The sequence below is a fragment of the Nannobrachium achirus genome (genome assembly GCF_963921795.1).
Source record: "Nannobrachium achirus genome assembly, chromosome: 1".
Taxonomy (NCBI): domain Eukaryota; kingdom Metazoa; phylum Chordata; class Actinopteri; order Myctophiformes; family Myctophidae; genus Nannobrachium; species Nannobrachium achirus.
This window is the reverse complement of record NC_137810.1, coordinates 11,507,311-11,535,304: the sequence shown is the minus strand read 5'-3', so window position 1 is coordinate 11,535,304 and position 27,994 is coordinate 11,507,311. Positions and strand designations below refer to the sequence as shown.

The window sequence follows — 27,994 nt, the reverse complement described above, 5'->3', positions numbered from 1 at the left end:
TTACCCCTGGATAGAAGACCATCAGTCTTTGGGCTTGGCTCTGGTCCCTGAAATCGTGCCCCCACGACCGACGGGCCACCCCCACCTCTCCCCCCCCCCGACAGAGAGAGCTGTGTTCAGAGAGGTACAGCCTGGCACTTTAGGAGAACCGCTGTAGTGCCACGGCGGCGGCTTTAAGTGCAGAAGCGTCCGTCACCTCTTGACTGGGTTCCTGGAACCCAGGGACTGCTTCCCGCGACTCGCCCCCTTCTGGTAGCCTCCCACTGGGCCGTCCGACTGCGACGCCCTGGCCTGTCTATAGGGCCTCCCCTTGGCCTCGGGCTCCGAGTCACTGAGTTCCAGGTCGGGGCAGTAGCCGTCGCTCTCCTGGTAAGACTGAGCGCCGGCCTGCTGGTGCTCGGACACCGGCTTGGGCCAGAGCCGGTCTTTGCCCAAGCCTTTGCGGGACAACTTGTCGGAGACGCGCATGTCCTCCGTGGTCCGTATCAGGCTCACAGTGGCCTCTTTGAAGGACCTGCTGAAGTGCTCCATGGTGGACTTGCGGAAGCCGCTCGCCGCGTTTCCCTTTCCCAGTCCCTCGCCCGTGGAGTCCTGTTCACTGGGCGTCTGGCAAGACCTGTCCTTCTGACACACAAAGCTCTCCATGAGGCCGTTGGACTTGGCCGAGCGCGGCCGCTCCTGGTCCACTTTGCCGTTGCCGTTGGACGAGTGACCGTGGAGGGCGGCATGCAGCGCCAAGGGCTTTCCCGTGGGCTTGATGGGGAACGCGGGGCTGCTCGCCACGCCTCCGTCTCTGTGGGAGTGGCTCGAGGACGACAGGAGTCCGTTGGAGCGCTCGTCTCGCCGGCCAGGAGCGTGGAGCTGAGGCTTGCCCAGGCCCAGGCCCCCCACGCCGTGCTCGTGAACATTCACACTGTTGTCCGGACACAGGGGTCCGTTCCCACACTTGGAGCTGGGCTTCCCGTTTCCCAGGCCCAGGACTTTGGGCATCTTCAGCTTCAGGGTTATCCTGGGAGGAGGGCGGAACAGCATGCTCTCCACGGGAAACGACACCGGAAGACCTGGAAGAAACACGGCACGGATCAGGATTCAGGGAGGATACTTCAACGAGGGGTACGACTGTTAGTTGAACTTACCCATTTAATCGATTATAGCAAAATAATGGATAATTGAATCGATTCATAATTGTTGTACACATATGGGGCACAGTGTTACTGCAGTGTGTTTAACTCATTTGTAGCCAATCCCGAGAATACTCGTGAAAAATACTCGAGTATTTAGAGTGCCGATCCCGAGTATCGGGAAGTACTGTATATGGAGTAACGCCGGTTCTCCTACCCTGTAGCCGGGCGGAAGGTCCTGGCACGATCGGCCTCGCCGATTCATCATCATCACGGATCCACATGCACAAAATAGTAATCCCATAACATGGAGGCCGACGGGGAATCGCGTCTTTAATGTCCATTTTCTCCAAACAACACTTTTAAAGCCAAGGATGGCATTAGATTCTCGCTAATAAAACACATGTTGAAAAGCAACGATCCACCATTACACAACCGCATGTTGATGACGATCGCTTCCGGTGAATGACGTCATGACGTCAAACCGGAAGTGTTTACGCAATGGACTTCTGGCCTTCAAAATAAGACAATGGAAGCGTATGGGAGCCTGCGGGCGGCACGCTGGACATTTAACTTGTTCATGTCTGGAGCACTAAATGGGTTAATACTTAGAATGGCCATAACTCGGTGACGATTGCTCCGATAAGCGCAATAAAATGAAACGCGCTTCTCAATTATTTGATTAATCAAAGAAGTAACGGATAGATGAATCACTAAGAAGATAATGTTGGATAGATGCAACTGATTCAACGGACACAAACACAATGCAACGCGCACACAGTTCCAGTGTAATGGGAACATCAGAACATCTGCAAAGTAAATCATTACCAAGAAATTTCTTCACCAATGTGTTTCTAAAGGTGTGTAATAATATGTACTAAAAGGTTGAAATTCAACTCCCGGGGGAAACCTCATAAAATAATTATCCGTGTTTGTGTCCCATTAACTTTACTATACAGGAAGAAAATACAAAATATAAATCTGCGTTAAGTAACATGTGAGGGGTCAAACTAGGGGTTTTTCGTGATGCTGAATCCATTGCAAGCATTTGTTTTGCAGGAAAAACATTCCATGGGCTACAAATGGCCCCCACAAAACGGTGAAGTGATGATTCATCACTAAACCATCGTTTTGTGGGTCCGATTTTAGCCCAAGGAATGTTTTTCGTGCAAAACAAATGCTTGCAATGGATTCAAACCCCTAGTTTGACCCCTCACATGTTACTTAAAGCAGATTTATTTTTTTTGTAATTTTTTCCTGTATAGTAAATTAATGGGACACAGACACAAATCAGTTTTTTTATGAGGTTTCCCCCGGGAGTTGAATTTCAACCTTTTAGTACATTATTATTACACACCTTTAGAAACACATTGGTGAAGACATTTCTTGGTAACGATTTACTTGGCAGATTGGTCAAATATCTTAATAAAATCCCCTTACTATGTGATGGGAAAGAGAGCACCATCTACTCACCAGCAGAGAGCTCCTGGTTGAGGAGCTTGACTTGCAGGTTGAACATCTGCTCATGGGCTTTGCTCTGCGAGAGCTTCAACTTCTCCCTGCGACTCACCATGTAGCACAGGTTCCTCACCTGTCAAATAAATATGGTCCAAGGTTATCCCCCAATTCTACATACAGTAAAATAATAAAACCTTCGCTCCAAATAATGTACCATCCTGCTTTGGGGTAGGGCTGTCACAATTATTACATAATCGTCTAATCGTGATTTTTTGACATAATCGTGATTATTTTTCATAATCGTCATAATAGTTTCCATGTTGAAAAATGTTCATATATTTAAAACAAAAGTCAAAAATAGTGGAAATAGCAGATCTACAAGCTCACAACGCGTCGCGATGCGACGCGTTGTGAGCTTGTAGATCGGCTATTTCCACTATCAAAGTTATTTTTGAAGTAGTAAGTTGTCAAATATGTCAGTAATTTCTTTGTATATTTAGGTTATGTGTCATATCTACCATGTACAACTTCAAAGCCTAAAAGCCAAACAGAAATGTAATTATCAACGACAAATACACAATTAAATCGTTAATCGCCAATTATTTGAGTGACAATTAATTGTCATGTAAAATGTCATATCGTGACAGCCCTACTTTGGGGTGAGCTGTAACTGACAGCAAGCCAGTCCAGTAAAGTAAAAAACAAAATGTAGGAAATAAGGGATCCATAAAAATGTATCTGAGACCCAGAAATGGGTCCCGACCCAGTCTTTGGGAACCAGTGCTCTACAGAGAAAAGTGACATTAGAGCAAGATCACTTAAAACAGTTATTTTATGCTTAAACTATCATAACAATCATGACAATTTGTCATGATTTCTGAATAGTTTCTGAATATATTGACCCGATTCTATAAATTATATTTCTGAAAAACCTACATTTTTATGTCAGCGGTGCTCAATTTCTTTTCATGTCCAGGACCCCCAAAATGATATGTATTTACTATTTGGCCACGGACACCCCATCTCAAAATATTTAGTTCCAGGGAGGGACCCCCCAGAAGCACAATTTTACTTACAAACGTTCACTTTAAAAACACATATATTCAAAGATTGTGCCACATTTTCACGACTCTTCAAAAATAGCGGATCTACAAGCTCACAGTAGACGAGAGCTGTGAGCTTGTATATCTGCTATTTTTCAATAGCTAAAGTGTAAAAATAAATCCACGTCTTAAGGGGTTAGAACAGGGTTCCCCAATTAGTTTTCCCCAAGGGCCGAATTATGTCTAGGGTACCAAGCCGAGGGCCACAGCATTGCAGGGGGCGACGGCGGCGTTCCCGCTACTCCAGCGACAGTTTTCGTCGTTGTCGGGTGAAAATCTTGAATGTCAAAAAACGTTCGTTTTGAATTTATCATTTTAAAAATGATTTAAACTGGTGAAAACAGCCGATCTACAAGCACACAACGCCTCGCACTGTGCGAGGCGTTGTGTGCTTGTAGATCTGCTGTTTTCACTACTTTTGTGCGACGGCCTCGTATGATTTGCGAAAGAACGTACAAATTTGGAGGTACGAGATTTCCACCCGACGACGACGATATACTGGTGTTGTTGCTGCTCTTATACCACCATTATTACTGGGGTTGGTGGGGGCCAGACAGTAGCCCCCCCCGCGGGCCGCCTATTCGGGAACCCTGGGTTAGAGCAAAAAGGAGAGCAGCAGGGCCTCACCCTCTCCAGGTCCTGTCGGAGGTGCATGAACATGGGTTAGGGTTAGGGTTAGCTTACCCTCTCCAAGTCCTGTCGGAGGTGCATGAACATGCGCATGCGCGTGTGGATGCTGTCCTCCTGGGGCTCCAGCAGCAGGTTGTCCTCGCCCTCCTTGATGGGCAGCAGGGCCCGGTTGAAGTTGCTGCGGCGCTTCAGCTTCCAGTACTGGTAGATGAAGTCCAGCAGGCTGGGGGCCAGGCCCAGGGCGGGGGCCAGCTCCTCAGGCTGGATCAGTGTGTAGAAGTCCTCCTCCAGCTCCTTGAGCCGCTGGGCCCGCTGGCCCACCTGCAGAGGGTGCTGCGACAGACCACCAAACTTCCATTAAGACCTAAAAAAATCTTCTAAATCCTAGTCTCGCGTAGCCAGACAACTATTCCACAATCTCCTAATGCTATATATTCTGGAACTACAGCTCCCGAAAGGAAGTAGTCACTGCTGCACGGAACTGTAGTCCCATTGGAAACATAACAGAAGCACACTAGCACAGACAGAGTCATTATAATGAACTGTAGTCCAATTGGAAACATAACAGAAGCACACTACCACAGACAGAGTCATTATAATGAACTGTAGTCCCATTGGAAACATAACAGAAGCACACTAGCACAGACAGAGTCATTATAATGAACTGTAGTCCCATTGGAAACATAACAGAAGCACACTAGCACAGACAGTCATTGGAGCGGCATAGTCTTGTTATGCGTGTATAGTTTAAGAAAACATTTGAAAAAACACCCAAGAAAGACGAAATAACGCCCCAAACAATATTGAAAGAAGACATAACGCTTCCAGTAGGACTCGTTACCAATGGAGCAGGTGCATCACATCCTACTCATGATCAGACTTCCGTTGCTCCAGACTGTATGACGGGAGCATTCGCAAATTGTGCGAGACAACAGTCTGGCCACACTAGACAATCTAAATCCTAATGGTATTCTGAAAAACGTACTTTTCTTTATCTGTGGTGCTCAAAGTTTTTAATGTCAAGGACCCATAGAATTATATGTATTTGACAGCAGTCAGCGCTGCACTCGGTGCCGTGCTGTGAGCTTGTATATCTGCAATTATTTTGTCATAGATAAAACATAAAATAATGGTTAAAGTGGTGCAAATTTAAAGTTGTACTATGTAACTTTTTTTATAAAACAAATCTTAAAATTCTCCTAACTATTAAATCACAAAAGTTTTAGAAGATCCGCGCCGTGAATTTCAGCCTGTAAAGCCTTCTCTATATGTAAACTGAGATCCTTGCCGTGGACCGGATCTCGCGCCAAAATTGCGTCATCACACTACCGGCCAATCACAGCGAGGGTTATACAACTGCCGGCCAATCACAGCGCATCTTGAAGTGGGGTCGCTATGGCAGCCATATTTGTTGTCGCCCGTTTGTACCATCCCTTCTCTAGGTAATTTCGCCTACCAGGCAGGGTGAAGGAGTCCGTATCTCTGGAATTACTGAACGCACAGGAACAAGGGACCCCTTAAAAGATAGATCTCAGCGAGGTGGAGGCAGACGCGGGGGTCTGAAGGTACGAAAAACGGACGAAAGACGCGGACGCGACCGCGGTTTGCTATAGGGCTAATGACCACTAGTTGGGCAACTTACACAGTATGGCTTTAAAGTTATACCATGTAACTTTTTTTATAAAACAAATCTTAAAATTGTCCTAACTCTTAAATCGCTAAAGTTTTAGAACACCCACTCCGTTATTTTCAGCTTCTGAAGCCTTCTCTTTATATGTTTTCTATGATCCTGACCGGGGTCCGGTTTTCGCGGAAAAATTACGTCATCATACACTACCGGCCAATCACAGCGAGGGTTATACACTGCCGGCCAATCACAGCGCATCTTGAAGTGGGGTCGCTAGCTATCACAATAGGGCGGCCATATTTGTAGGCGCCCGTGTGTCTCTATCTATACTCGGGTGAAACACTCCGTTTCTCCGGAATGCCTGAACGCACAGGAACCAGGGACCCCTCTAAAGATAGATCTCGGCGAGGTGGAGGCAGACGCGGGGGTGACGCGGGGGTGTGAGGCCCGGTCCGCGGCGAAAAACGGCCGAAAGACGCGGACGCTACTGACCACTAGTTGAGCAACTTACACAGTATAGCTTTAAGGTAACAAAGATGCGTTCCTGGTCTTAATGGGTTACTCCATGTAATCGTGATACTGTTGTTGAAGTATTAACCCGTTTTAGGCCTGGGGAGATTCTACAAAGGCCTTCTAAAATCAGTAGTTCTCTCTCAAGATCTTTCAAAGATTTTCAAAAATAGCAGATGTACAAGCTCGCAGCGTGGCACAACATGACGCACTGTGAGCTTGTATATCTGTCAGTTTTGAACAGCCAATGCGAAAATCTAAAATGAAATGGATGCTTCCCTGGTTTTAACTGTTCTGCTGCCCTTGACGATCCTCACCGTCATTAAAACCGGTTACTACACGACGCCATTGACAGCGCTCACCGTCAATCTTACTGTATTTACAGTAAATGTATTAATACTTACAGTATGTAGCTCCGGTCGCGGCCGCATCGGTAATGTCCGCGATTTGTTTAAAATGCACGTTGGGCGTGCACGCGAAGTGAAGCTCCTCCATGTTAAGTCAATGGAGAGGCCCATAAAGAGACTTAATTTACTCCAAATAAGACTTTTAAACCCAAAGCACAGCTCCAAACAACAATAGCAAGACAAGCCTGGCGGCCGCCATGACACACTGTCACATGACACATGTCATGTGACTAGATGACGTAATCGTTGATGTCATTCAACAGTCCGTGTGTGTACACACATTCCAGGCAGGCCTTTCACAATAAGAGCGTGTGCTAATGGGCAGATCTGCGTGGCGTCAAAGAAAAGTTAACCCTTCATACCCTGCAGCACTAATTGTGTTAATGGTTTAAATAGGAGTTACTCAGACAAATCGACAAAATAAAATAATCAGCTCGTTTTCATGTCGTGACTACATGACTGCACTTGTGGCTATGTAAGGCCTACTTGTGCGCCAGCAGAGCGCTCCTTGTTATTTATATATCAGGTCGCACTTGTTGATGGTGAAGACACCAGGAATGCTGGTCCCTCATTGGCTGTTGATGGTGACGTCACCAGGAATGCTGGTCCCTGATTGGCTGTTAATGGTGACGTCACCAGGAATGCTGGTCCCTGATTGGCTACGAGCGTAAACACAAACAGAGGACGCGACAGAAACACCAAACCAAACCCAGTACTTGCGCACTCTGCTGCCGCAAGTAATAAAACAAATGATAGAAAATAAAAAAAGCTTCTAGATTATTTGACTATTCAAAGAAGAAAGAACGAACAATGGCTAAGAAGATGATGGATAGTTGCTCTACCCACCTTCTCGGTGTCGGTGGGGGGCGGCTTGGGCCGCGCCGGGCTCAGGCCCGGCTCTCCGTCCTTGGACTTGCTGTGCTTGAGGCAGTAGGACTTGAACTTGACCTCGTCGCCCTCGTCCAGGATGGTCTTCATCTCCAGGGTGTGCTCGAAGGCGCAGGTCACGTGGAACGGGGTGGTGCAGTTCTTTACGGAGCACTGGGCCAGAGGGGGAGGGGGAAGTTAACTTGATTTGCTTATTTATTTAAGGGTGCCACGGATTCCAGAAAATTGTGTATTAGTGCAGTGGTTCTCAACCTGTGGGTCAGGAAATTATGTTGGGGGGTCCCCAGATGATTGGCTTAATGTGCAACCTTTTTTCCCTCACACAATAGTAAACAAACCAACATAAAGTTTAAGTGTATAGAGGCCAGGGTATCTGCACATTTCTAAAGTGACAATTCAAGGACTTTTAAGAACTTTCTAATACCTCTAAAATGACAAATTAAACATTGGCCAAATTGTCAAATATTAGAGGCCGAAACTGTGAATATAGCTGATCTACATGCTCACAACGCAGTAGATCTGCTATTTACACAATAGAACTGTTTTAAACAGAATGTAATGCCTCAACTCTTACAACTCCAAGTGGGCGGGGGGTCCCCAGTTCAACTATGATTCTTTTGGGGGTCGCGGCCTGAAAAGGTTGAGAACCACTGTATTAGTAGTGACTAGGGATGTTAATCGACGCATTATTTACGAATCGACGCGTCGCGGCCGAAAATCGACGCGTCGATCGACTTTTTTCACTTTTTTTTTTGTTTTCGCTAAGCAGCAGCTGAGAGGAGACTCAGGAGAGCACAACACAACGGGGCATTACTTTAAGCAACACAACTTATGCAGCTGCACCCATCAGAACTGGCATCAAAGCCCTAATAATACTTATAATTGCTCTTCCTTGCGTTAGCACAGAGTCTGTTCTCTAGAGACTAGAAGCGGAGTGACAATTTAAAGTCCATGGAACGTAGTGGTAGCGCTCTGGCTGGCTGGCACCCCAGGCTAGTGTATCAATGTGGAGGAGCTTTGGTCTGCCTCGATCTCTCCCTCCCCGACCGCATCCACGGGTGTCGCATTAACGACGATGTATTTTGTGTTGTTTTATTGTCGATCTTGACAAAATCACTGCACACGAGGCGACGCTGCCATTAACAAGCGAGCTTTCGTGTCAAGCATGCATGCACACAGGCACGTAAACAAAACACATCCAGTCAGCGCGGTGAGCGCGCACTGCTATGACGCGTGCACACGAACAGACCAGCAGTGTTTCTCAATCTGTAGTCCGCGGACCTGACTAGCGCCGTATGCATGCGAATCTGCGAGGCATGTATGCACAACACAGACGTTCATTCGTCCCCGACACAGACACACACACCGGTCCGCTCACATTTGGAAAACATTAACGCTTATAACGTTTTTGAAGCGATTAAAACATTTTTGGGGGAAAAACTTTAGAAAAAAAAAATAATAATAAAAAAAATCGACTCATACGTTTTTGAGTCGCGGTGAGCATGAGTCGATTTTCGAGTCGATTTTCGATTTTTTTCACATCCCTACTAGTGACCTGACTGAGACCAAAAGGTCTGAGGACCACTGGTTCCCCACACCAGTGTTTCTCAAAGTGGACTCCAGGGACTCTGTGGGTTCCTTTGGGGGGTCTAAATTGACCCATGAAGGTCTGTAACTCTGACAGTGTACAAATGGAACCAAATGAACCCTAACGGGTCCATTTGGTTCCATTTGTACACTGTCAGAGTTAAGGGGAAACCTTGAAATTTAAAAGTTTGAGAAACACTGCCCCACACTGACACACCTGCACACCCACGCTCACCTGGATGCAGGCGCCCGTCTTCAGTTTGCACAGACTGCAGATGAGCGACCAGCGGCTGGGTGGGATGTGGGATACCTTGGTGATGGGCTCCATCCTCTCTGGACACGCAATGCTCACCTATACAGCACGTCAAGACAAGCTCAGTTATACAATTCACTTCACACAAAGTCAACTCAATGTGCTTCAGAAAAAAAAAGAGATAGACAGAGAGAAAGAGATACAAAGTATGCGGGCGGGCGGGGGGGGGGGGTTCTGGCCCTGTTACAGATGTTGTCCAAAAATCATGCAGATCGGTACACAGTATCTCTGTAGCTGTTAAATGGAACGGGTATTTCTTACATTGATGCTCCTACATATTAGCATGCAAGCACCAGTTAAAGTTACTTTCCATCCCTCATATACTGTGTGCACAGTGCACATCCCATAACCCACACACTGCACATCATTTCGGAGCTCATATCTTTGAACGGGTAAGGGCTAGTATACACAAAGCAAGCGTTTGAAAAACTACATACAGCATTTATGAACCGCCATCCATACAACTCACATATCTCTGCTGTCGGGGCCGAAACCTCCCAACTCCAAAACGTAAATCTTCGGGAAAATGAGCTCAAGTGGAGTTAGGAGGTTTTGACCGAAGGGCTTTTTACTACTTTTCATTGGTTCAATATTATTTTAACAGACGTAAAGGGTGTTCAATAGCACATATTTATGAAAAAAAAGAGAGGGCCAATCGGGTGGAGTTAGCTGGTTTGGCAGAAAGTGTGGAGTTAGGAGGTTTTGTCCCAAGCACTTTTTACTACTTTCCATTGGTTCAATATTATTGGATGGCTATTAACTCATTTGCTGCCATTTTAACATTGTACTGTATGGCTTTCCTGCCATTTTGTACAATGGATATTTTTTTTTATATTTACATTTTTCCTAAATTCTGTATTTGCACGACAATGTCAAACAGGGTTGAAGATGAAAGAGGACAAGCTCTAGTTTCACCCAAAAATAAAATGTTGTGTTTGCGCTGTACCGTTCTATAGTTATAGCCATTTCAAAACTCTTGTTTTTTGATTTTCCAAGCTTGAAAATCAAATGAAATGGAGTTATTTAGGTTTTTGTGAAGGGTCTCTTTTCAAGCAGATAAGTCACTTGATATCTATCTTTATGACCTCAGGCCTTATCAGATGAGTGTACTAGTGTAATAAGTGTAATTGTGTATAACTGGAATTGTGTAATAGTGCTGTAATAGGTCACCTCTTGCCCTTAGGGCGTCTTACTTCTCACAAAGAGAAATACGCTTTTTATATTGGACTGGCCCACGATGGTCTGCAGTACCTCCTCACGCACCCACGCACACACACACACACACGCACACACACGCACACACACGCGCGCGCGCACACACACACACACACACACACACACACACACACACACACACACACACACACACACACACACACACACACACACACACACACACACACACACACACACACACACACACACACACACACACACACACACACACACACACACACACACACACACACACACACACACACACACACACTATACTGTAGGCTATACACACACGTACATAAACGCTATATAGGCATTATATATATATATGCTTATATTCACGCACACGCACACACGCGCACACGCACACACACACACACAATACTGTAGGCTATACACACACGTACATAAACGCTATATAGGCATTATATATATATGCTTATATTTATATATTATATATATATCAGGGGTTGACACTAAGGTCTCAGAGGCACTTGCCCGTCGGGCAAGTACAGGTCATGTTCTACTTGCCCTCAGGTCATGGCCACTTGCCCCCCTCCCCCCCACTGCAAAAAATAAAAAAAAGATATATATGTATATATTTCCATAGACCTGATTACTTGTTTCTCTCTCATAAACAAAACATGGCAACGGAAATAGACCTGATTACTTGTTTCTCTCTCATAAACAAAACATGGCAACGGTGTGTTTCCTGGCTGCTACCGATACACGACACAGCACAAAGTTAGGATGAAAGTAAAAAAAGAAATTTACAGCAAATGGAACGATCGCCGCGCTTCTTCCTCGTATTCGGCCTCACTGTTACTGGGATCCACGTATGTTACAGACAGCTCATACAAAGGAGGCGACATATCGTTTGGATTATATGGACTAATGGACACGAGGATTTTTACCAACGCGTTTTCCGTGAGGGACCATGATCAGGCATTGCTCGCAGTTGTCCGTTGCTGCAAGATGGGGGGACAATATGCGGGGCACGCGAAGGAGAAGCGGTATCCCCCGGGGAGCCCCGTCCAGGCGACCATTGACTTTTTGTCTACTATGTAGCTGTCCGGAGACTGGTCGTCCATCATCATCTCGACCGGAGCGATAGCGACTCACTCCACAGGTTGGCCCGGGAGTTGGAAAACAATTCTCTTTTAGTCCATTGGCCTCTTTTGCCACCCCCGGGACCCCGAAATCGGTGGATATTTCAAGTCTGAGGAAGCCGCGGTACGTAGATGTATAGTTGTGAGTGTGACTGTGTTGGTTTTGCAAGGGTGTCGGTTCTGGGCACTGGGTACAAGGATTCACTGTCGCCCCCCATGAATGTTCTTCATATGGGGATTTAAAAAATAGCAGATCTACAAGCTCACAGCGCGGCACCGAGTGCCGCGCTGTGAGCTTGTAGATCTGCTATTTTTCAATAGCAAACGTATAAAATATCAAAGGCCCTTCCACCTTGGGCCCTAGTAACTCAGCCCCACGTCTTTTTCCCCCCTTGTGACATCCCTGCAAATTGTCGCTGCTGTTGTGGCTGCGGTTCTGGGCCCTGGGTACAAGGATTCACTGTGGGCCCCCCATGAATGTTCTTCATATGGGGATTTAAAAAATAGCAGATCTACAAGCTTGCAGCCGCGCTGTGAGCTTGTAGATCTGCTATTTTTCAATAGCAAACGTATAAAATATCAAAGGCCCTTCCACCTTGGGCCCTAGTAACTCAGCCCCACGTTCTTTCCCCCCCCTTGTGACATCCCTGCAAATGTTGTTGTTGTGGCTGCGACATAGGACTACTTTGTCGCTCCTATTTTGTTTTGTTGTGGAGACAGTTTGAAATATTTCTGTGGCATTATGGAGCTCATGGCAGGGCTTTTCAAGTGAAAATGTCACGGGATTGTGTTTGATTTATTCATAATGGTTTCTATAGCTAGATCGAGCCGCACTTTTGTAGCTTCTGCTTGGGGGGGGGGGCTTCTCCATTCAGACATGCTGCCATTCAGAGATTCAATTCCAATTCCATAGATGTAATGTCAAGGATTGGTGTAGGAAAGGGGGATGTGTGTGAATGGCTGCATGCATGTTGGAGGATGCTGAAAAAAAAGAGAGAAAAAAAAAGAACGCATTGTGCCAGGCCAGCCAGAATGCAGCGGTGTGTGCGAAATGCCAGCACTGTTCCTTCACTGTGTGGATTATGGGGAGCACTTTTATTGAGATTTGTACATTTATTACACTCTTGTTTTCAAACACACTCACTTTGATGTGTGATATTTTGGTTTCCTTATAAGATAGAAGGCTAAAACTTTTTGAGGAGCTGTGGGAGAGTCTAATTTAGCATTACATAATTTAAAAGCACATTGGCGGGATTCACGGGCGTGGCAGGGACGTACAGCGGGATTTTTACGGGATTCACGGCCATAGCAGCAAATGAGTTAAAAAGAAATAACTAAATAAGTAACTTTATAGGGATCAACAACAATGCAGAGATTTACCTCAGGTATCCACAGAGCACAGCTCACATGTGCCCACTTGGTGCCCGCTCGCGTGGCTTTCATGGCACCGCCCTTCTTGGGGCACAGAAGGCACTGTGGGTCGATGCCCAGAACACAGGTCCTGCACAGCCAGTTCCCAACAGGCACTTTGACGATGCCATAGCAGGCCTGGGGGAGAAGAGCAGCATGTTCTGGTCATATACTGGGACAACAGGCCACCTACATTTAAAACCACTTACAAACTGGTGTCCCTATTTTTGGACCGGTCATTTTAGGCAAAACTCTCACGGGGGAATCTTGATATTCCTACGTCCCATTTGTCCGACTAAGGGTTAGGGTTAGGGTTAGGTTTAGGCATGGTTTTACTGAGGTTGGGCCGTCGTAATATCGCGGAACCCCCAGTGGTCGTTGGGGGGGGGGGGGGGGGGGTTCCAGGAGGTCCCCAGCAAAAGCAGTTAATATAACATCACAATCATTTTAACCACTTTATCCATTTACACGTTGGCTACTCAAAAATAGCAAATCTACGAGCTTGTTAAACATTTTTGAAAAATTACAAAAATGAATTATTTGCACAAACAAAGCTTCTGTTTTGGGGGTCCCTGGCATGAAACATTTTCAGCAGCCAAATATACAGATCCATCTAAAATAATTAGAATACTGTGTACAAAAGCACTTCCCACTGGACTTCAAGCAACTCTGACTTCAGAAGGTTGACATTTCTCTATTATAAATCCTTGTTTTGAGTGGTCTCGGGTAATATTGTAATATTTTGAAATATGGACTTTTGATATTCATGAGCTGTATGCCATAAAAATTAAAGATTTTAACAAAAAAAAGTGTTTTAATTCACTGAATGTGCCATGTACTGTATCTAGAATATATGCAAGTTTCAATAAATATATGAAAGTTTCAAGAAAATGTACTTTTACAAAATATATGTATTTCTTTAGATGGATCTGCATATTGGTTTGAGAACCACTGACAAGGTCAAAGGCGTTTGTTACCTGGTGTACACAGATGTTGCACTTGTCACAGAACACCATGTCGTTGCCCTCCTCGCTGTCTGGGGAGCGGCACACGTCGCAGATGACGTCCTCGTCGTACTCGATGCCCAGGCCCTCCACCGTCTCGATGGCGTGGTTCATGTTGTCATGGCACTGCCTCTCCAGGGCCTCCATGGCACGCTCCATCGTTAGCTCGTCCACCGGCTCCTCCCCTGAGAGAGGAAAGGCCAATTAAAACCCATTTAGAACGGGTACACATTATTGTGTATCATTATTTCATGCTTTAACTATTGAAAAATAGCAGATATACAAGCTCACAGCGCGGCACCGAGTGCCGCGCTGCGAGCTTGCAGATCTGCTATTTTTGAAAAATCGTGAAAATTTGAATTTTGACCCGGTTCTATAAGTGTCTTTTGAATCCTTCTAAGGTTTTTTTTTGAAAAAACCTATGTTTCTATGTCAGCAATCTGGCCAGCCATCGTCAAAGAAAAGGTCCTTTTCACTTAACTGGAGCTCAGTTAGTCTGTTCTTGAGAGACTACTATGTCAGTGGTTCTCAAACCTTTTCATGTGAAGGACCCCCAAAAAGTATTTGGCCACGGACCCGCATCTCAAAATATTTAGTTCCAGGGACCACCCAGAAGCAAAACTTAATTACAAACATTCGCTTTTAAAATACATACAGTATATTCAAAGATTTGCACACATTTTCATGACGTTTCAAAAATAGCAGATCTACAAGCTCGCAGTGAGCTTGTATATCTGCTATTTTTCACTGGTTAAAGCATTCAATAATTCTAGGCCTAAATGGGTTAAATAACATTTGATAAAACCACAAGACAGACACGTCGAGAACGGCGCCAGTGGAAAAGAAACTGTGTGCTGGCGACTTCTACTTTTAGAGCAGTTTAGGGGCCAACGTGGAGTTTGCAGTTGAATGTCTAAAAGACTGAACCGGGGGGAAAAACAGCTTTTTGTTTTAGTGCCCCAACCACTTGGAATGACCTACAGCTTTAATTAAAGAGCTGTTCTCCCATAACATGCAGTCAATTTAAATCTTTGATTGCAGACCCACAAATGTCTGCAACTGCTTAAAAAAAAAAAAAAAAAGAAAGTTTCGGTTTTGGTGCATTTTATCATTGATGTGAAATGAATATGACTGGTATTATACTGGGATGTATCTCGACGTCACTGCAAATGAGGGCAACCTCGAAGTCTTCCGAGAATAAATAAAGGTTTGAATGAATAGTCGAATGGATATAACATTTTAAATACTGAATTCCCAGAAGTGTGTAAAAGTAAAACATAAAAAATAAAGCTTTAAGACAGTGGTTCTCAAAGTGGGATCCAGGCAGGACCCTCTGGCTTCCTCGAGGGGGTTTTAGTTCCAAATAGACCCTTAAAGCTGGGTTCAAACCTGGATGGTTCGAGCGGCGCGATTACATACAAAGTCAATGCAAAGACGAGACAACACGCGACCGGCACGGCGCCGGTGCGAACGGTTGCTTCGGTATCTTCGCCCCACTTGGAAAAATCCAACTGAAGCGAACTTTGCTTCACCCCCACTCCACCCATCGCGTCCTGACGGTCAATCAGCGTTGATGTTGTCCGGAGACACGGAAATAGTTTTCGGTGTTTGGTGTTGGGACTTTTTTTCCGGGTGTTTCGCCTTGATTCCAACAGGACATGATTTTTTACCAACGCGGCACTGCGCGACCAAAGTGAAGCGATAGGATCGACTAGAATAGAAGAAACAGCTTCAGGTTTGAACCCAGCTTGAGACTCGATGTGTACACCGTCAGTGTTATGGGGGCTTTGGAAATGAACCCATTTAGGCATAAAATTATTGGATGCTTTAACTATTAAAAAATAGCAGATATACAAGCTCACAGCTCTGCGAGCTTGTAGATCTGCTATTTTTGAAAAAAGTCGTGAAAATGTGTGCAGATCTTTGAATATATGTATTTTTAAAGCGAACTCAAATTTTGCTTCTGGGTGGTCCCTGGAACTAAATATTTTGAGATGTGGGTCCGTGGCCAAATATATATCAGCTTGGGGGCCCTTCACATGAAAAAGTTTGAGAACCACTGACATAGTAGTCTCTCAAGAACAGACTAACTGAGCTCCAGTTAAAGGTCAAATGACATTCTGTTTTTTTATCATAAAATTCTTTGCCCTGGTCCTAAAAACATGTTTTAAAATGTTTAAACTTGAAAATCCACTCCATGGAGCCATGGTCTCTCTCTCTGTTTAGGTGTCATGAAAAACGGTCTGTCACCTGAAATACTCTATAATCACCACCAGGGGAGCCTCTCTCTCCCACTCATTCTAACAAATATTAGTATAGCTTGAGTACAATTTTGAATATTTGTACTTTACTTGAGTATTTCCAATTTTCAATTCTTATACTTCTACTCCACTACATCTCAGAGGCAAATGCACTTTATCTCTCCACTACAATCATTTGGATTTTGATTATTAATACAAATCACTCACTTCAGCCCTTATAGGCCAGCAGTTCTCAAACTGGTACCCAAAGTGGCCACTGGCCACACACACGCACGCACGCACGCTCACACACACACACACACACACACACACACACACACACACACCACGACACGACACGACACGACACGACACGACACCACACACACACACACACACACACACACACACACACACACACACACACACACACACACACACACACACACACACACACACACACACACACACACACACACACACACACACACACACACACACACACACAGAGGTCCGCCCAGCTCCAACACAATGACCGAGAGATGCATGCTCGCAGACGCGATGCATGTGTTTTGCTGCTTTGCTTTGGTACAAGACACACTGTGACACACACACACACACACACACACACACACACACAGGCTGAGCTGAGCCCTGACGAGGCACACACAAACAGCATCGAGAGTCGCGAGTGTTTTTTTCTTCCCCGGGACCGACGTTACCGGATCTCTGTGGTTACATCTGTACCCCCGCGGAGTTCAATTTAGACCGTACGCGGTAACGTTTCAATAGCTCTGCTCCGCGCTGCAGAAGAACTTCACGGTCCTTCTGTAGTTATTATAGTAACATATTTTGTCTAAATGCCTCCGTTTAGAGAACCACCTATTGCTTGTGTTATCATAGCGTTTTACTGTCCGCTCTCCGAGTCGCCGTGCCCGTGTGTGTGGAGGGAGGACAGGGCAGCGTGGAGTTATAGTCGGCTGCTTCACGGAGCTCTGCCCCCGGGAGAAGTGCGCTGTCCTCGGGGACTCGGTGATGAGGAGGGAGGCGCTGTCCACGGACCCAGCCAGGGCGGAAAATACATAGCGATATATAGCGATTTTCGTTATTTCACAAAAGCATAAACTGACTACTTGATATGAAGGATATTGATGTAAATAAGATATCCGAATGGGTAAATATATTTTATATGCCCATATTTACAATTAAAGGATAATATAATGTAAGAGGTCACTTCCTCAAAACTTGGGCTGTGGAGAAATACAGATAGGGACACTGGGAGAGGGGGGGGGGTGAATCGACTGACGACGTATGAGTCCAGTAGCCAATGAACTGCGCGTTTGAGACTCATTATGCAGAAACCGGCACAAACACACAGATAGCAGGAAAACCACTGCATGTCAAAAGTTGCGTTTTTTTTTGGTGTAATTGAGGCCAGGAAACATTAAAAAAAGCATAAAAAACTCAACATTTATTTTTGGATGTCACCACCCCTTTAAGTGAAAAGGACCTTTTCTTGGACGACGGCTGGCCAGATTGCTGACATAGAAACACAGGTTTTTCAAAAAACCTTAAAAGGATTCAAAAGACACTTATAGAAATCGTGTCAAAAAAAATTCTAATATTCACGACTTTTCAAAAATAGCAGATCTACAAGCTCGCAGCGCGGCACTCGGTGCCGCGCTGTGAGCTTGTATATCTGCTATTTTTCAATAGTTAAAGCATAAAATAATGATACACAATACTGTGTACCTGTTCTAAATGGGTTTTAAATCAAAGCGTTTGAGAGCCACCGCCACAGCTTCAAGCAGCTCTGGTCCAGTATGTCTTTCTTACCCATATGGTCCAGCTCTGTGTTGAGCACGTGCAGCCAGTAGAGGTCCATGTCGTCCAGGTCGTAGCGACACATGCCCTCCGCCAGCTCCTTGATGTTGACGTAGCCCGTCTCCGTGGTGTCCTGGCTCCAGCACTGGATGTACTTCCTCTGCCTGCTGTACAGAACCTCCTTGGGCCTCTCTGCCATGACCCTGGAGTAGGAGGGATGGGACCGAATGAAGATTACACGTCACGTTTTGTCGTGATTATAACGATGTTATCGCGATAATCAAAATATTATGCTTGAAACATAGACTGTAAAAAAATATGGATGACGCGAAGCCATTGGTTTCTATGCTGCGAAAATGACGTTTTTTTGTCCCTTGTATGGGTGTCGCCATCATTGTTTGAATGGTACCCCAGGAATCATAAGGAATGCTATTGGCTGCCAACGGTCACGTGGAACCGCAGAGATACATGGGGGAATGTGGTGTTGAGCCTCCCGAAATAAAGGACACGAAGAAGAACACAGCAGTCTAGTATCAGTTTAGTTGGCCACTCGCCCTGCAACTTTATCATCAATTTGAACATAAATGGGACCATATTTGCACAAAACGCATATCATGGTGATTGAAGGGAGTTTTTCACTAGCGACAGGAACCATAAAGTATTTATGACAACGTTTATTAAGGTTAGAAAATCAAAGGGGAAAACGAATGAGGTCCAATGTAGACAAATGCTTTTGGTACCTTGTGGAGGGAAAACAGCGCAGCTAGCGGCCAAATATAGGAAGTTTTAGTTCCGTATTGGATTTGTTTTAAATCGGCGGAACTATGCCCCTGGCTTGAAACCTAAAACGCTACTTTTGGGGGGGGGGGGAGACGTTCTGGAGTTCTGGGGGGAACGTTTGGAGTGATGTGTGAGCTTGCAGATCGGCTATTTCTGGTGAATCGATTTGAGTGTAGAGTGAAATAAGAGCGTACCAAATGCGGTCTTTACAGGTCCGTTTTATCAAGTATAGAGTTTAGGTGGTGCTGAATTTGCAGCTAATTCATCCTAGTGTGTGACGGAGGACAATTTCACCATAAATGTAAAAGATTTTATCACGATAAACCAGTGTTTCTCAAATCTGGGTATGTGTACCCCTAGGGGTACGCAGAGGTACTACAGGGGGTAAAATGGAAAATGGAAACATTTACTTTACTGTTGTGTTTTATGATAAAACATTGACAAATGTATGTGAACATGCTGCTTTGTAATGTTTTAAAATAAACGATAATAACGATAACACGTATTAAATATACTCGAGTTTTCAAAAAAGTACATTTTCCTTTTTAACACATCTGGTGCCAACCCCGAGTTTCCCGAGTTTGAAAAGGTACCACCCCTGTGCCAACCCCGAGTTTCCCGAGTTTGGGCCGTTTTTGAAGAAAAAGAAAAAAAAATGTTTTTCTTTTTTTCAAAAATGTTTTTTGGACCTCCAGAAATGTATTAGGCATGATCGCGATCACGAAATTGCATGTTTAACCCCCATACCAACCCATTCTTTCAAACATGGCAGCCATGTTTGTTTACATCTGAAGAAAACATAATGGCTAATAAATTATGAATGCCTGAACGGATTTCCAAGCGGATTTTTTTGTTTGAAAGCTGTGAACAGTGTGCACACATGTGGTGCATCATCTAGGTATGGGCGTGCACGATCCGTGCACTATAAATTACATGGAAGTCTATGGAGACCATGGCATCGCGGGACATTGAAGAGAAAAAATCATTGCAACATAAGTGTTAACATCAGCGTCTGGCGTATACGCAAGGCTGTCCCTGTTCCGGTCTGGTTCCGGTCTCCCCCAAGCCCCCTGTGATTGGCTGAACCGGACGTAGGGAGCGATCGGTTGTAGTCACTTGGACCGCGCGAGGTGCACCAAAACCCAATTATCATTGCGTTTATCGTGCGCTTGCCCAGGCCATAAATATAACGATTGCATTCACCACGGCTTCGTAACTCGCGCGGCTGGCGCTCCGCCAGCCGCGCGGCCCTGGCCCGCTCCCGCTGGCCTTCGCGCCGCTTGCAATGTCGTGGACAATAACTGAGCGTCGTGGACAATAACTGTGACATCTAACCATAAAACGAGCGCTCCCTTCATAGACAAGCTTGCGAATAGCTTCCTCGCTTAACATCAATGCCATTGCTGTATTGAAATGTATAGTTTTTCCAAAAAAACTGGCTTTGTAAACAAAAACTGCACATGGCAGATATACAAAGTATAATTAGTCCTGACAATGACCCATAATTAAAATACCTTCATTTTTCCAACAGATACATTTATGCATATGAATGAATGGAAACGGTTCTGACGATATTCGCGATTATCTCAAACTATTGCGATTTAGGTGATTATGTAATAATATTTAGGTGATTATGTAATAATGCTGACAGGCCTAAAAACTGTGGCCAACCGTCATCTGAACAACAGGCTCTCTGGGCCGTGTGCATTAACCCATTTAGGCCTAGAGTTATTGACTGCTTTAACTATTGAAAAATAGCAGATATACAAGCTCACAGCGCGGCACCGAGTGCCGCGCTGTGACCTTGCAGATCTGCTATTTTTGGAAAATCATGATTTTTTTTTTTGCTAGTCTTTGAATATATCTACTTAAAAGCGAACATTTGTAACTCAAATATTTACTTCTGGGTGGTCCCTGGAACAACATATTTTGAGATGGGGGTCCGTGGCCAAATACCTGTAATTTTGGGGGTCCTTGACATGAAAAGGTTTGAGAACAGCATGATTTTAGGGGAAGGATTTAGAAGTCGGGTCAAAGATCGGGTCAAAGATATTCAAAGACTTGCACTCATTTTCACGATTTTTCAAAAATAGCAGATCTACAAGCTCGCAGCGCGGCACTCGGTGCCGCGCTGTGAGCTTGTATATCTGCTATTTTTCTAAAGTTAAAGCATAAAATAATCGTTAAAGTGGTTCAAATCTAACGCGACTCGGGCGCGTTCCAGGTATTTGAGAGTTAAGGGTTTAATTATTAGAGGAATACACGTGAAGGAAAGGGTCTATAAATACAAGCGGCGGGTCCCCTGGTGTGTGTGTGTGTGTGTGTGTGTGTGTGTGTGTGTGTGTGTGTGTGTGTGTGTGTGTGTGTGTGTGAGAGCGTCCGCAGGGAAAGGAGCAGCTTTACCTGACGGAGGGCTGTGGGATGGTGTCTGGACTGGAAGGCACCTGAACCCCCTTCTCCCACTCCTGCCTCCATGTGTCCCCCAGCAGGTAGTAGTCCTCTGGAGAGACGTGGTGCGAGTCAGGCAGCTTCATAGCACTGATCAGGTCTTTTCTGAACACCTACCAGAGAGGGAGAGATGGAGAGAGAGAGGGAGAGAGGTCAGAAGCCTGCCACGTCTAGAGATGGGACGATTAGCGCTATTATCGTGATGAGAAAACAACTCATGATAATCGTATTGTGGAGATTTAATTTATTGTGATATCGTCCTCCGTCATGCACTGGGATCAATTCACCTTTTATTTGCCGAGCTGTATATCCGGTACCAGTTAAACCATATATTGGTAAAACGTACTTATAATATATGTACTTATTACAGTCTATATTTCACTCTCTACCAAACCTCTTTGCCAAAGAATTTGCCGATCTACAAGCTCCCAACGCGATATTTTGGCAAATGTTCTGCCCCAGAATAATGGAATAATTGGATCTCTCAAATATCTTTCAACATGAACTACAAAATTGTCCCTGTATTCGACAGGAAAAATAGATGTTTTCAGTGGTTGCATAGATAGTTTTATCATGTTCTTTTCATGTAAACATGCTCACCTAACATGAACAAATGCATTATGTATCTGAATTCAATGCTGACAAGACTGATGTTTGTCAATCAGTCGTTGCCTGTATGGAACACCTATGGTTAGGGGTGGGGGATATGGTGATAAATATCGTTGAGATGATACAATGTCTCCACGATATGCCTTTTCAGAGGTATCGTATCGTGATACAATTGAGGGAGCCTTGTAAAAAACCCTGTTTAATCGTTACTACAGAGATTCATTGCAGAATTCAATTTAAACCTGCATTTTGGTCTAAATCAGTAGTTCTCAAACATTAAAATGTCAAGGTTTCCACCTAACTCTGACAGTATACAAATGAAACCAAATGGACCCGTAAGGGTCCATTTGGTTTCATTTGTATACTGTCAGAGTTACATACTTGTAAAGTTCAATTTAGACCTCCCAAAAGGAACCCAGAGAGTCTATCGTGAATCTGTGATACAGCTTGGAAAAAATATCGTGATAATGTATTTTTCCATATCGCCCACCCCTACCTATGGTGCGCATACTGTACGTGTGCGTGAACATGCATGATTGGGCGCATGCGTGCCCGACAAACGTGAGCAGTGTTTTCGGGGTCCTATTTTGAGGGGCTGAATATACTGTATGGTCACTCTAGGCTGAGAAGACCCAGATTACCTCTGCCGGTTTCTTGTGGTTGGAGGCGGGGGTTCCAGGTTTACTTCCATACTTGTTGGAGCAGAAGGAGGTTGAGGGACCTGAACAAAAGATAGGCTGTCAGTTGAGAAACCCACAACACAACAAGGTTAAATCCTACTTGTATTTGTCCAGGCAAGGCTCTTACTCTCATTGTCAGAACTGTCACTGCTGCTGGAAGAGCGATGGCGTTTCATCCTGTAGCATCCTGCGGGCACAGGAGAACACAGGGATTAGGGGTTGGAGAAATGTGTACATTATGAGATTACAAACAAAATACAGCCTTAGGGTATGTTCGTACGCTCTGCGTTTTAAGGAAAAGCGCTTGCCTAGAGCACTTTTTCCTGCTGAAATGGAAGATCATCCACCTCCCGACAACGATACGGGACAAATCACAACGTGGTCAAGGAGAGTCCTTCTGGATGAAGCTCATTTTAAAGCTTACTTTAGTCTAAGCCAGGGGTATTCAACGTTTTCAGGCCAAGGACCCTTAACTGAGAGAGAGATGAAGCAGGGACCCCCACAGCCTGTTCATAGATTCCATATTGTTTCATTGTTTGAGAGCACAATCATCAATGTATTTTGGATTCATGTCAATTTGTGTTTTCAGATATTTAACCACTTGAACCGTCAATACTTAATAAACTTGACCTTTCACTCTGTAATTAGTCGGTTCTTTTTCCCCTCTACACCAAAGCTCTTTGAAGTGGTTGATATAAAAAAGGAGAAAAAAAGTTTCTATCACACAATGATTTGGAGGACCCCCTGTAGTAACTCTGAGGACCCCCTAGGGGTCCCGGACCCCCTGGTCTAAGCATTAAGCAAGGGGCAATCTGAAGACCAACAACAATTTATTGTGATTAGTCAGCTGATAGAAACTATTATTCTCAACTTTTGAAAGCACTCCACTCTGACAAAAAACAAAGCTGCACCGAATTAAAAACCACCTTTTGGTCATCATTTATCATAGGTTTAAATGTGAAAAGGCACTGCCTACTTTTTGTAGGACAGCGTGAACATGTCCTTAGAAACAGTTACAGTAACCCCTTTAAAATAAATAAGGAATTCAAATACCATGTCAAAAGGTCTGTACGAAATGTTGATGTAGGGGCTGGCTCTGCCCTGGCCCACCTTAGGGGAGAGACAAAGACCTCAGCACGCTCAGAACATTATTATGCACAAGAACAGGTAGGTGCAGAAGATAACAGTTAAAAGGCTGCACACGAGTACACCGTCCATATATCTGGGAATGTGTCCTCTTGTGTCACAGTGATTTGTTATGCCTCGGTGGCTGGCCAGGCCTCGCTTTGATGAAAGCTGGTTTGTTTTATGCCGTTTCAGGGCTCCAAGCTTAAAGTATTAACAATACACAAACAGGCGAGGGTGACTCACCGGCCGCCCGGCCTTAAGAGAGATTGGGATCAACTTTAAGGCCCCTTGTAATTCTCTTTAACATACGGAGGGACTCAGTCAGACCCCCACAAGCCCCGGATACAGTACGCTGTTTCAACAGACAGGACGTGCCACACATTCCCCATGAGGGCAGGAGGGGTCGGCGGGGAAAGCAAGCATGGAGCCCATTTCATGCTACTGCATGTGCCTGCTCCCATATGAGCCGAACATGAACCCAGAGGCTAAAGAAAGTTGTATAAGCAAAGCAACAAGTTAGTTAACTACACTGATCAGATTAGCCTTACAGACATATTCTCATCCATGACCACAGATCACCACTTAAGCCACACTAATCAGTGGGTGTGTGCGCACGTACTGCATTACTTTACTTGTCCAAATGGGCCAAATGTAAACTATGGTAGAATTTTGAGAAACGGCATTGAGAGGAAAGTTTTTCTGGTCCTCCTCACAGGATAAATGCTTGTTTTATGGTTAAAACGGTTGGGGTTAGGATTTAGAGGTTAGGTTTATGGGTTGTGTGGTCAGAGTTGTGCTGATTTATAATGAGTTGCACGCTGCTGGCGTGCACCGGAAATAGCAGATCTACAAGATCCGTAAGATCACAACACGTCATGCTGCAACGTGTTGTGAGCTTGTAGATCTGCTGTTTTAAGCTTCAGGGTTAGGATTACATTAAAAAAAAAACTATTCATAAAAGTATAGTAATACAATGTGTAAATCTGTGTAAGTAAAATCACTAAAACACACCAGAGGCAGACAGTCCTGGCCCTGCAATCTGTAAACGTCCACAACTGCATCTTGCTGTCAAGACAGTGAAAAGCCCCTCTCCCACTCCCCTTCTACAGAGCAGCTTCTGTACACTCAAAATACAAAATGTTCAGAAACATTCAGTGCTGCTCGGATCTAATTGGACTTGCGTACAAAACCCAAAAGCTAAGTTCCTGCCTTGGCTTCATCCAAGTCAGTTTCTTTGCATTTGGCAACAATGAGTGTTTAAGAGAATAGCACTGCATCCAGCCATGCATACACAAACACACCCTTGGCAGAGCTTTGATTTTGCCACTACTATATTGTGGCCTTAGAAATCAACTGTAATAAGTTCCAAAGAAGTAGGAAAAAAACATGACACGCACACAAGTATTGAACAATGGGGGCAATCTTCAGAGCATGTGTGAGAGGAAAAGGGCGTGTTAGTTCAGGATTCACACGCGGAGGCTGCATCTGCAATGGATGCCAATGTTTGCATTCCCTAATCTAATGCACAAAATTGCATTAACCGGTGCGTTGACTGCGTTCCTGAGACTTATTAGTCTGAATTAAACAGACACTGTGCATTATGATGAGGTTTACCCAGAGATTCCATCCCACTATATTCCTCATATTCATAGACATTCATTAGGGGAGACCCAGGAACTATAGATTTGATGATCCATAGTTCTTTGGTCTCTCCCCGTCAGAAATGCATGCCCACTGGTTCCTCGTTTCCCCCCTGTCGTCCTGTTCGATGCAAAGCATCCAGGTTGCCAGGGGGGAAATCATTTCAACCCAAATACCCCTAAGCCCTAACTAAAGTCTTGAAGCGCCGCCACAATGATATGCATAACCGAACACATGCATCAATGTGGTCTGGTGGTCATTGAGGGTGGGTTTGATGCTATTGCACTGTGTGTAGACCTATATAAAATGCCACTGTCCACTTCCCTTATGTCCACATATGAGTGGTTCTCAAAGTGGGGTCTGGGGAGTGGAGGTCTTTGAGGGGGTTTCAGGGGGTCCCCCAGGTAGATGATAGTTAGGAACCAAATGGACCCTTACATCTCTCGGACTCATAGTGTGTACAAATGGAATACACACACTCTCCTTGAAATTTTGAGTTTGACAATCACTTCCCTCGATCAGTAGTTCTCAAAGGGCTCTTTGAGGGGGTTCCCAGGTAAATTATTGATAGTTTAGGAATAGGAACCAAATGGACCCTACGTCCATAACTAAAACTCATAATAAAGTCTGCAAATGGTCCATTTCAGGGGTCATCAACATGTCCATACACAAACAAGACTTGATCATGTCTGTGGAAAAAAATAGATTTACACACCATTATAATGTTCTTATTTTGATCATAAGACCCAATTACTGAACGTCAAATCCACAGGTTTTCTTCAGAATATGTCTGACACTGTGGCATATTAGTAGTCCAACTAGTAAAAGAGGTTCTGAAATGTTTTATTGGCAACTTGCCAATGGCAAGGACCCCCTCAACTCTGAGTGTTCAAGGGTTCAAATGGGTCCATGTGAACCCTCTCAGAGTTACAGACCTGTCATGGTCATTCAGGGCCACCCAGTAGGAATGGCAGGTTTAGGAATGGAAAGGTGTGCCCATCTCTATGTGTTTTTGGTCACATTACTGTCCACTCATTTTGTATGTCCGTGGCAAAATTAAATTTGGGCAAAAACATTTCCACCACAAGCCAGCATAGCGTAGCGATGACCCCTGGTCCACTTGTACACTCCATTACAAGTCATAGGGTCCCATCCCTAACGCACACCAAACTGGGGGTCCCTTGAAATGAATAGGTTTGACGATCACTGCCCTTTATAACACAATAACAACAACCCCGATCATGAAAAAAAAAGACACATTTCGCGCGGTGCATTGGCGCCAAGAAAGAAGAAAGAAGAGCAACGCGCTACGCTGCTGCAGGAGGACATAGGCTGTGTGTGTGTGTGTGTGTGTGTGTGTGCGGGGGAAGAATCAAACATGGGCGCCTCCGACATCATACAAAGATGTCACTTCCTCGATCGGATCGGGGCCTTCTCCTTTCATAAACCCAACGCACGTTCCCGTTCAGCGTACGTTCACATCGTAACGGTTGATAACGGTGGCTGAACTAGACGCGCGTGTCGTTCCGCCACCGTTATCAACCGTTACGATGTGATAGTAAATATTAGCGTTAAGAAAGGAAACATAGGCCCTGCTGTGTGGCCTCTTTGCACACCGATTGCCACTGAAACACACACACATACATATTGTTCACGTTCTTCGGACCTTTTCCTTACCTTGAATTCGCGTCCGTTATCGTGCGGGTCCGTCGCGGGCCTGTCTCCACTATGTTAACATGTGAGAACGGGAGATCCACGGGTGATCCGTGTTCTGTGAAACGGTTGTTTTTGTTAAAATATTTCCACCACGGGCAGGAATTTCAGTGCAATCTCTCTCTCTTCCACCACCACCACCACGGCACAACAGCTCTATTGTACCGCGCGTCCCGCCGGGTCCTAAACTCCACCTCGTTCCATCGTGTTGTTGTTTGTTGTTGGGAGTTTAGGTGGGTTCGATTTCGTTGCACGTTGATCGGCGGCGACTTGGAATAAATGATCATTAAAAATGATTTAACTCTAGATCCAAACAGCATCATTTTGACCTTGTTATCAGTGAACTGTACTGGCCTGTACCGTTTCCTATGCAAACTGCTAATAAAGTATTCAATCAATCACCTGGAATTTAGTACTTTGTAATAAACTATACATTATTGCAAAAATAACTTTGTATAAACAATTCATATTAATAAATACAAATACAATTTATTCACAGAATTCTGACTGGGTGTCAGCCTATATTTTACAGTCTATGGCTCTATA

At 44.8% G+C, this 27,994-nt stretch overlaps 1 protein-coding gene across 2 annotated transcripts; it reads right to left on the bottom strand.

Annotated features, from left to right (window-relative positions):
• Positions 1 to 115: 115 nt before the first annotated feature.
• On the bottom strand, positions 116 to 27,564 carry jade3 (jade family PHD finger 3). 2 transcript variants are annotated; one of them, XM_080722862.1, is made up of 13 exons: positions 27,413 to 27,564; positions 24,020 to 24,076; positions 23,094 to 23,153; positions 22,928 to 23,007; positions 21,633 to 21,790; positions 18,462 to 18,652; positions 14,359 to 14,570; positions 13,352 to 13,519; positions 9,567 to 9,683; positions 7,703 to 7,897; positions 4,367 to 4,645; positions 2,595 to 2,712; positions 116 to 1,061 (listed from the first exon to the last, which is right to left on the bottom strand). In XM_080722862.1, the coding sequence occupies exons 3-13, from the start codon at positions 23,140 to 23,142 to the stop codon at positions 193 to 195; spliced, it is 2,436 nt and encodes an 811-aa protein (XP_080578988.1). In that variant the 5' UTR covers positions 23,143 to 23,153; positions 24,020 to 24,076; positions 27,413 to 27,564; the 3' UTR covers positions 116 to 192. The 2 variants fall into 2 exon arrangements, with proteins under 2 accessions (XP_080578988.1, XP_080578989.1); XM_080722863.1 differs by lacking the exon at positions 24,020 to 24,076.
• Between the last annotated feature and the right edge of the window lie 430 nt (positions 27,565 to 27,994).

What these genes read in the sequence shown, in the direction of transcription:
- jade3 (XM_080722862.1), bottom strand. Translation starts at nt 23,142, where the DNA reads ATGAAACGCCATCGCTCTTCCAGCAGCAGTGACAGTTCTGACAATGAG. An exon ending in ATCCCACAGCCCTCCGTCAG is followed by an intron (nt 18,653 to 21,632) that starts GTAAAGCTGCTC and finishes CTCCTACTCCAG; the next exon opens with GGTCATGGCAGAGAGGCCCA. An exon ending in CACAGAGCTGGACCATATGG is followed by an intron (nt 14,571 to 18,461) that starts GTAAGAAAGACA and finishes TTCCTCTCTCAG; the next exon opens with GGGAGGAGCCGGTGGACGAG.